The sequence below is a fragment of the Gavialis gangeticus genome, unplaced genomic scaffold (assembly GCF_001723915.1).
Source record: "Gavialis gangeticus isolate Ggan-Ray unplaced genomic scaffold, GavGan_comp1, whole genome shotgun sequence".
NCBI classification, from domain to species: Eukaryota; Metazoa; Chordata; order Crocodylia; family Gavialidae; genus Gavialis; species Gavialis gangeticus.
This window is the reverse complement of record NW_017729001.1, coordinates 18,259,564-18,270,347: the sequence shown is the minus strand read 5'-3', so window position 1 is coordinate 18,270,347 and position 10,784 is coordinate 18,259,564. Positions and strand designations below refer to the sequence as shown.

The following is a 10,784-nucleotide window of genomic DNA, read 5'->3' as shown; positions in this document are numbered from 1 at the left end:
TCATCCACTGAGGGAGAAGACTAGGTGGACCTGTGCTCTGATCAGCTATGGCATTTCTTATGTTCTTAAGCAGAGTACAGTCGGGTCTACCCTGAATGGTTTTGAAAATGCCACCCTGAAAACCAAACAAGAATAATTTATTGGAAACAGTATTTTTCCTATACCTGGTCTTTCAGTTGTAGTTCTCCTAAGCAGTATTTTACCCTCCTCCTTTACACAAACAGGCATAAACCACACACAATTTAAAGTGGAAAATATCTGGTCACCAAATTGAATTTATTCTGACTCTACCTCTGAATACAGATATGCAAATGACAATATATAAAACAAGTTTACAAAGCAAGAAAAATGGAATCAAGAAGTTATAAATAGTATTTTAAAATTCCTTGTTACCATTTCAGTGATAAAACAACTGATTAGGTAGAAGAAAAAGCTGCTGTAACTTTGACTTTAAAACCTACTCTATGTAAATTAAGAAACCTAAAAATGTCGTCGGATAACTGATGTATAGGTTTAATTCACAGTTTTCTCTTATTTTAAAATACCTTATAAAAATAAAATGCTTTCCCTGACAATTTTGTCTTTGATACTTAGCTACAGTTGACTATTTCCAGTGCATTCAATGAAACCAAAATGAACACTTAGCAGTGAACACCAGCTTATACAATCCATTATACCTGAACATTTCTGTATGCAAGCTTCATTGCCAATATCAGCACAACTCAGAAGATTAAACCCAATCTTGTTCCCACTAAAGCCAACAGCAAAAATCCAATGGGCTTCAAAAGTAAAGCAGGGTTCACACTTCATCAACTCTTCTGATGCACTGATCAGAGGAACATTACGCGTTTTCTTTAGAATTCAATGATATATATGTTGAATGTGTAATTTAATATAATTTTGGCTTTACCTTTTAAACTAGAAGTACAATACTTCCCACAAATACAAAACCAAAGAAATCAAGATTTCATGTAAGCCCAGGAAACAGTATTAGGGCCTCATGCGTTCACACCCCAGCTGACAAAGATTAAATCCCCATCTCAGTTTTCCCTTCAAGACAGGGCTAATCCCTTCCCCAGTTCACAAAGCTGCTGTGAAGACTCGTGTTTGGAAGCCATTTTGAAGAGAAAAAGCAGTGAAAGTGATTTTTCTATTAAGAAACAAAAAAGTAGATAACATTTTGGCCATACGTATCTCAGCAATATAATTTTAAAACATTTAAATAAGAGGGTGAATATGAATTGGAGTCCGACAGGTTTAGTAATAATAGAAATTCATTTGTTTTGAAAGCATACTTGTAGCATCAAAATTAAACACAGTTGCTTAGCATATTGCATTGAGAAACTCTTGGAAGTTTAAGGCTCAGCCAAATATTGCCAGCACTAAATCAGAATCTTTGACACTTGGAAATGCCGGCTGGCGTGATTATCAAATGTGTTCAATTAGCAAATTTTTATTTTAGTGGTAGTGTTAAGTTATATAAAATTTCTCACATTGCTTATCAACTATTTTATTTGCTTATGTGGAAATATATCAGATTTTTATGTTATACGTGTATACACATACCCCCCTCCCCACCTCCAATAAAGTTAAAATCACTGATATTAACAGCCAGGTAAAGATATGGGAAACTCCACCTACAGCATGCAAAAAGAGCATCGGGGAGTCTCCTACAGTGAAACCAAGTGCACTATCGATATGTCATGACACAAAAAGGTGCAGCTCCAATTGAGACGGTTATACGAACAGTCTTGTGCTTAAGGTGTGTCAGAAAATGCACTTAAACATTGTGCCATACACAGTGTGGTCCTAAAACATCAAAGCACTTAAGTACATACTTAACTAAGCATGTGAGTAGTCCTGATAGCCAGAAATACTTAAAGGCAAATATAAAAGGAAATAAATTAGCATGAATACTATTTTGGTACCTCCTGAGAATGAGGGCCCTCCTAGGAATGGCCTTTCACTGTTCTAACTCTAGCAAATCAGACCTCCAGGGCAAAATCTATGCTAAGAGGCTTTGATTTCCTATAAGCACTTCTGTGTGAAGTTTAGGCCTAGAATGCAGGAAACAATTGTTTCCTGTGGGTCAGAGGAAATGCTGCTACTTTGCAATTATGACTGTGATGATCAGAAAATTGTAGAAAAAATTCTTTCAGTGACTGGGAGTGGGGGGATGTGGGAAGATGGAGGCGGTTGTGGGGCAGAGACATGTGTATATTATTAATTTAAGATCTGGCATTTGGAATAAGCTACAGTATCACCAAAACAGCAGCAAAAATAATGTAGGATTTTAAAAATACCTTGATATTAGCAAAAGTCTCTCCTTCACCCACCTCTGGAATAGACTAACTGAAAGAAAACATGCATTTAAATAGCTTTATAGTTCACAGCTGCAAGGAACACAGGGAGTGTACTACAATACCTGATTTTTTCTTTTCGGCAATAGAAAACTGCAATATAACCATAGAACAAGTGTTCTATTTTACTGTGAGATGTCAGCAGCCCCACCCAGAAATAAGGCTAAAGCCATGTGCTTACAAAAAAAGTGTAAGTATATATAAACTTCATATTCATCTTTGCTAGCAAATGTATATCCTACTATTTGACTCCCTGCTGGGAAATAAAACAAGGGGACAAAAGATAGATGGTCAGACTGCAGGAACACAAGGTGCCACAAGAGAGAGCACAAGAACCCCTCACTTCAGAGGCAGAGCACATCATGCTCTGTGATGTTTTAGTTGCTCCTGAACGAAATAGCTAAATAGCACAGACCCAAACTCCAACTTCACAACCCCCCCACAAAGAAGCATTACAAGCAACGATAAAGAGTACAGAATAAATCACTGTACTGTTGAAGGAAATGAAGAACAAAGCCCTTCTTCCCCCAGGCAGAGCATTACACCTCTGTTGTGTGAGAAAGTTCATGTGTTACTAGAACATATAATGCTGCAAACATAATGCACACTCACTGATATGCATACTCCAAGCTCAGGAAAACCCTAATGGCCTGTTGAAGGGACACTGACAGGTTTTGTAAAAACCTTGATTATATAGGAATTTTAAAGTCAACAGAAACAACATTTTCCCTTTTATAAAATTTTTCTGCAGATTTTTTTTTTTGGAATCAGATGAACACACTTCCAGGCACCGTTTCCAGCCATCCCCCTACATAGTTGTGCCAGCGCCCAGCGGGATGAGAAAAATCAACTACACAAATACGGAACTGCTTAGCTGACTTTCTCCATCTAAGCTGAGTGAAGTGCCTACAGTGCAAACAAGTTCAATTAGCAAAACTGCAATAAGAGTTAGATCTTGAAAACTGACTTCAATCATCTTGGACCTGATCTTCCAAGGTGATGTATACCATCAGTTTGGCCTTAAATCACAGGCACACAAGTACTTCCCAGGACCAGGCAGAACAGATACCAACAGTGGTACTTTTCAATATGATTTTAGCCTGGTAATATCCCTTTTAAGCTTAAAGTTAAAATAAAGAACTGCATAATAACAAATACATTTGTTAATTCAGCTACAGTTCAGTGTAAAAAAAGTTGCCCCTTTTCCCACCCCTTTTGGTTTTGTGCAAAAAGTTGAGTGGTTGCTAGCGTGTGCTACTGGTTTAAATAAACTTATGCTTTTTTTTTTTTTTTTTGCTGTCTCTGGATTCTGGGGGCTGGTACAAAGCCTTTATTGGAGTTCAGTGGCTTGTTCTCTTGTTTCTTTTATCAGGATCCATTCAAATGGAAAGTTGTTAGGTCTGCAGTTTGAATTGATAGGTGCTCGTTTTCCATTGGTTGATATCTGCATCAAGCATGGTGCGCTCTGTGAAAGTAACTTGTCCTTCTGCATCAACGAGGATGATTGTATTAGTCCTGAAATAAAAAAGTGAGGGGGCGGGGAAAAAAAGCCTTTGCTGTTGTTTAACCATTTACACAAATATTTCTTGGGTTTATAATTTGGTCCATTAGGTTTCCTTTTGATCATGTCAACATCACAGAAATAGGTCAGAGATGAAAATTCAGATTGGAAGGAGGAGGACTAATAGCAGTTTTTCTTCCCCTTTCAATCCACTGAATCAGGGTCTGTAGAGTTTTGCTTCATTGCTGTACTTATTAACTCAACCAACATACAGGACTGCAGGCTGATGGATAAGGTGTATAATAAATAGAGAAGACTAATTACAAGCTTTTTAATTACCAAGTGTATTCAAGTCAGTTCTCTAAACCAAAAATAATTTTTACCTGGCAGCATTTTGTTGGCACACATATCATCAGATCCATATAGCCTTGATGTTTGTTTACACTTGCTTACCTCTTCCCTTTGATCTCAAATGCCTATACAAGCCTCTACTGAGAATACCACTAATCAGTACCCAAGGACATTGGGTAAGGTCATAAAAACAACCCATTTCCATCTTTAGGAACAATACTTCTCTGAACAATTCCTGTACATAGAGGTGAAACCCTTTCAAAAGGTTTACACCAGTATAAATTTCACTAGCTTCAGTCTAAAAAACCCACAGAAAACAGGTAGGGCATGTGAAAACCTCAGAACAGTTTGCTCTGGCCTTGATTCTCCATCTTAATAGTACAGGCATAAATCACAGGAATGCCCAGGGACGTAGGCATACTGGTCAATTGTCCCATATTTCACATCTAAATTAATCCTGTTTTTACACAAGTAAGCAATTGAATCTCCCGATTCAACTGGGGGAAGAGGCAGTCAGTGCTTTGGGTTCCTTGTTTAGCTTTACCATTGATTCTGTGACCACAGCCAGGTTCATTCATTGCTGTTAATCATTTTAAAAGGGTACAGTGCCTTTATGTTTCATGACCTGTTTAAAAGGGGGCTTGGAGACTGTTGGATGAAGAGGGCCACGGTGTACAAAGAACAAAACAATCTATTTTAAGAACAAAATGGAAACCGTAGCCATAAAAATAGTTAGACTAGTTCCACAGACATACTGTTAATGTTTCCTAAACTTCCTTCTCCGTCTCGTTCCGAGGGAATAATTCTACAGATTTCTCCATTTGCCCTCCTCCAATCTTCCAATCCCAGCGACCTCAAAATACATTGTGTTAGCAGCTCTTTCTCATCACGTCAATGGCAATTTCAGCAGAGATGCTTTTCACCAGTAGATCTCAAGAGTAACCATATCATTTTACAGAGGGGAGACTGAGGGACAGAAGGGGGAAGCATTTTGCCTGTGGCTGCCCAGCAGATTAATTCAGAGCCAGGAAAAGAATCCTGGTCTTTTAAATCTCAGTCCAATTTGTAATTTGCTTAAGCTGAGTTGTCAACTTTAAACCAGCTCCAAGTATCAGAGAGCAATGAGACTAACCAGAATGGATTTGGGGAAACAAAGTGAATGATGTACTGGGAATAAGTCAAAACTATTTCACGATACTTCAGGACAATCTAGTGTTGCTTCTCCCTTCCCCAAAACAGGCAGAATTTAACCAGCAATACATAAGAATAGAAGATCTCTCTCTACATGCCACTTTAGGACTTGAGAGTCCCATAAAAGAAAGACAGCCAAAAGGCTGCATTTGCAATACATTTTGCACAAATTTTATTCTACATCAAACCAGTGGCCTGCATTTTGCAATGGCTTTTCAGCCAGACCCCAATGCTATTTAGAGGTTATGAAGTTAGTCTTTCAAAAGCCCTCGCTGAAATGGGTGCAGGCTATTCTGGAGACACCCTTTTGCTCATCAATCCACTAAGACACCTAAACAATGGGAACACTATGGCTCACTGATGCAGAGATTGAACTGTCGACTGCCGGTCACTCTCAGTGGCAGCCTCTTAAACTGAGAAATTCCATACCCCTAGGAATCAGGTTGACCCATAATCTCTCCACCCCCTCTTTACTAACAGTAACAGAAGTGTCTACTGCATTCTTACTAGATAGAAGGTGAGGATAGTGCATTAAAGAAAGCAGGATAAATGAGCTGAAGATAGAGATGAGGGTGTTTTTGAACAGGATTAATGGGTTTTTAATGCACAATTATGTCACCAAGATATTATGGTGATATGCCTATAATAAATCCCTAATATAGCTAGCCACAAAGATTACATACTTCCCTCTCTCTCTCAAAAAGAACTCTTATTCCAGTGGCTTAGACAGTGCCAATAAGAAAGCTGTGGAAAAGCAAAGAAAAAGAGAAGAAAAATAGTTTTCAATTTTCTACTTAAGTGATTTATCTGCTCTGCCAGAAATGGAAGCCAGCTGGTATGACTTACCAAAACTTTCCACAGAAAGCTCCTATAAAACTAAGATGGAATATCAAGAGATCTGTTGCTTTGTGGGCAAATACAGCAGCAGCAGGCAATGCTGAAGTGAAAAGCTCAAGGGAATGGCTACACAGAAAACTTGACTATGACCAGTCACCTTTACTTTTACAAATGACTCCATGTTAAGTGCTTGGGCAGAGCAAAATTGAATAGCCCTAGATCCGCTTCTTCCCAATATCTTTGGCCATGTCTAGGTAGTTTCCCTTTGAACTCCAGGACTCCTGTCAACAAAATAAAAACTTCCTATTTGCTCCCATTCTGCCAGAAAGACTGGAAGTTGAGTAGGGGAAAACACAAACAAACAAAAAAAACAAAAAACAAAACAAAAAAACCCACACACTTGGGAGCACCCCAAAAGATCTCAGTATTATCTGCCTTTCCTCTTGCTTCCAAGATGTCGGGCCTGAATGTAATGCTGGGGTGTGCACTCAGGGCCTCTCAGAGCTTTCTTTGGGGCATCTGAGTTGGTAGAGCTTGTCTGGTCAGCGATGATCAGGAGGGAAACCATATAACCAAGCCATTAGCAGAGAGGCAGCCTGGCAACAAGGCATACTAAAGATACAACGGCAGGAAAAATGGCAAAAAGGAAAGTGGGACAACAAAACAGAAAAAAGGATGCGGGGCTGAGGATGAGGGGACATTCGTGGGGGCTTCAAGGAAAAAAAAAGTAGCTCCTTTTCCCCCACTCTCTTTAAAACATGCAGGACAGGCAAAATACTCTTGCTCCTTCTTCATGAGAAACCAGTGCCTGAATTGGTAACCTTCAATATTCAGTGGTTCTCTCAGAGGAGGGGTAACTGAATGATGAAAGAAGACTTGAGGGGCTGGGATGTACACAGGCATCATCTGTTTGTGTTTATATGAAACTGCAACGGTAAGTTTGTGTGTATGGGAGCGATGGCCATCTGCATTCTTCTAGACCAGGGATGCTCAACCTTTTTCCACAAGGGACTGGATAGGGAGCGCCTGGTCCATCTACAGGCCGGATCCAGCTGTCGGTCCAATCCTGTACCCAGGATGGGCATGGCAGGGCTTCATCTGGCCATGCGGGATGTGGGAAGCTGGGGGCAGCCTGACCCCAACCCAGCCCCACTGGTCAGGGGCTTGGGGGAGGAAGGGAACATAGCCCAGTCCCAATCTGGACATGCTGGGGGAGGGGGGTGTGGCCCAGCACTGACCTGCCACAGGGCTTGGGATGTGAGAATTTGGCAGCATGGAGGGTAGCTGTATTACTTGCCACCTTTCCCCCACCACCACATTTCCCAACCTGTGGGGAGCCCTGCAGGCTGGATGCCATGTCTTCACGGGCTGCATTTGGCCTGCATGCTGGAGGTTGACCACCCCTGTTCTAGACTACTGACCTGTGTTTTGCACAGTACTCAGAGCCTAATATACACAAAACACCATCGTGAACTTAAAGGAAAAGATTGGATAGCTTAAAACAGACAAAAAATAAAACAGCTAATGTTATTAATAAAGTGGTATGGCAAATCTTAAGTCAGGTACCAAAGGATAAATGTCAAGCAAAAGCCACATCAGAAAACTGAGGAATAACAAAAATGAGAATATAGGAAGATACTTTGCTCAATTACAGCTGATAAATATTTATACTCAAAGTTTATAGGCAGTACCGGAATGTGTTCCACGGTCCTGAATGTTAAGGTTTATGGCAGCATTTGACTTAAGATAGGCTCAATACAGTGATCATTTTATTTTGCCTCATTTACTTCACCTTGTTCCATAGCCTGGACTACGAACACACACAGCTGCATACTTGTTCAGTATAGGCCGTATGTAGTCCTGTCCTTGGTCCTCAATTGCAGGGTCTGGTAACTGCCTGAAAAACAAACCGCACTTGTACTCACCCAGCATTACTGAAAACAAATTTCTCCAACACCGACTACCCATAATCAACCCATAGCTTGGAAATAACAATAAAACCAAGGTTGTCAGTGCATTTCTGCAGAAACTAGAAAGCAAAGAACTGAAGATTAAAATAGCTTGTGAGCTCTTTCACAAAGAGAATTTCTTGATGTCTTGAACTTTGTTTCATCAGCTTTCAACCTTTAAAAATATATTCCATATCTTGACAGTCCTCTCCCCATCATTACTATTGCTTTCTTTCTACATTCCTACTTTCTCCAGAAATCTATAATAAAACTTAAGGTCAAACAACTAGGAGGTGCATCACACAAACAAATATTATGCAGTTAGATAATAGGGGCTGTCTCTTGCCTCTTGAAGATAGCAGGCAGGTCTTACTGCAAGAATCTTGGGGGAGGGGGGAAGGGACTTAGAAATTTTGACAGAAATACCCTTAATCAAATTTAACAAAAATGGAGTTTGCAGAGGACTTCACAGCAAAAGACAAGCCTGTGTCCAACCATGAAACAACAACTCCATCGTAAAGTTTGGAAATATTTAGAAAGAGGACCTAGGTGTAAACGTTATGTTCTATGAACAGTAATTAATAATACCTTTGGTGGGTTGTTGAGCAGTGTCTATGGTCAGATACAACCTGTAGAAGAACTGGAAAGACATGCATGTCTCTTTCCTCCTGTCCATACCATTAGCACATTCCCTCAAATGTGAAGGAAAAATGTAGCTTGGTATTTCAATATTTCAGCATCCCAATCTGGAGAAGTTCAAGCACAGTTCCCTGCACCCTATCATTGCGTGTGGCACTCTACTTTCTCCCACAGCTCAGGTTTCTGCCTTCCCTAGGGAACCAACTCATGGCAGGTTCTATTAGAGAGAGAAATGCAAGTTCAACAACTGTTTGCCACATGAGAAACATGAGTGAAGAGGGTAGAAAGAAAAAGGATACGGACTAATTCAGCCCTGCCTCTCTAGAATCTTTTCCAGATGCACTGTGAGGTGATACTGTTTGACCTCCACAGTAAAAACACTGCTTAACTGAGGCCACCCTCAGACTAGGCAGGAGGGAAGGGAAGAATACAAACTCAGGGTACTTACCTGAGCAGGAAAGGAATTTCTAGGGTGCCACCATTCATGGCACAAACAGGGGAAGTGGTGGTAAAGGGGGCTTGCTGTGGAAATTAATTGCATCCAATATACCTTTATAAAGCCTATATGATTAATGTATCTGGAAACTTCTTCATTATCATAGGCTGCTCTGGAAATGCTCAGCCATAGATTTATAATTTTGAACCTTAATGCTGCCTTAATAAATATCCATCTTATAACCAGAGACGCTTAGATAATGAGGTTATTCTGATGAACAGAAACCTTGGGCACATGTGTATTTTAAGTGTGGGTCTGGTGCAAGTCACTGCTAAACAATGCAGCATAGCAATTCCTTGAAGCATCCCAGTGTTTTTGATTTGTAGTATTGAATGCATGGCAAAATGGAGCTTAAAATATCTAAACAGATGCATTAATTAAAACTCATAGTTCACTTTTTCTAAAGCCCTTGTCTTACCCCAGGAGATTTATTTTGACTTTTAAGTTTTGAAATACCACACACACGCACACTTACATTTTGCGTTTACTGGGTTTAAAATGACAAAGATTGGGGAACTTTGCATCCATGTTTAAAAAAACTGCTCCTTCTGCTTAGTTGGTGGTCTGTATCAGTAAGTGTTACAGTCCTCTTATGCAGGAAGCAACAGTGCTACATACAAATGCTCCTATGATATAACAGGCCAAATTCAGGGCACACAACGGGCTGCTCAACACAGGAAAGTTATTGTGCAGTAAGGTAGGTGTGAATTTAGAGCATACTAACTGCTTGGCATTAAGTCCCAAAATGGACACACTTAATGTGCACTAAGCACACGAACTTTTCCACACAGTTAAGCCCTTATTGTACACATAAAAAAAAGCTATGTGAGCTTTAAAATATCTGCATAGCATTGCTTGTAAACTGTAAGCAGTGTTCTTACGGCTCTTGATTATTCATCACTTTAATGAGCTCCTTCACCAGGTCTTCTTTGGTAAGGTCCTGACTTTGCTTGATCACATCTGTGAAAAGCTGCTTGCCATACTGAAGTTTTTTCCATGGAGTATCCAAGAAAGAATTACTCAGTCCATAGATTCCTATATATTGAAACAAAAAATAAAATCTGGGGCAGGCAAAAGAGTGTTCATAGTAAGTATTTCCACAGAGGGCAGAAAGTTTACATATAAGCATCATAGCTAAAAAACAAACAAAAAAAAACAAAAAACCTACCACCATCGCATTCTTCATGGGTTGAAGAAGGGGGATATAAATTAAGTCTTGCTGGCAAAATTCATCATGGACCTTATGTCATCTTGTTGGAATGATTTGCTTACACTTAGCATTTCAATGATCCTCGACCCTTATTTTACCTCAAATACACTAATGGGCATTAACCGATGTGGTAAAAGAAAGTAGAGAATTGCAATAAAAAGTCAGTTAATATAAAGCCCGATTTCCAGAGGCTTAGCTCTTAATAAAACACCTAACCATTTCTCACTGTTTTGGGTCATAAAAATTTTAG

General features: G+C 39.7%; 1 protein-coding gene across 2 annotated transcripts in view; it reads right to left on the bottom strand.

Moving 5' to 3' along the window:
* Positions 1 to 259: 259 nt before the first annotated feature.
* Positions 260 to 10,784, bottom strand: part of TANGO2 (transport and golgi organization 2 homolog) — a 73,915-nt gene continuing 63,390 nt past the window's right edge. For both annotated transcript variants that reach the window (XM_019506993.1, XM_019506994.1), the window contains 3 exons: positions 10,206 to 10,359; positions 8,033 to 8,137; positions 260 to 3,875 (listed from right to left, as the gene is read on the bottom strand). In XM_019506993.1, the coding sequence (XP_019362538.1) occupies positions 3,755 to 3,875; positions 8,033 to 8,137; positions 10,206 to 10,359 (380 nt within the window). In that variant the 3' untranslated portion in view covers positions 260 to 3,754. The remainder of the gene's footprint in view (positions 3,876 to 8,032; positions 8,138 to 10,205; positions 10,360 to 10,784) is intronic.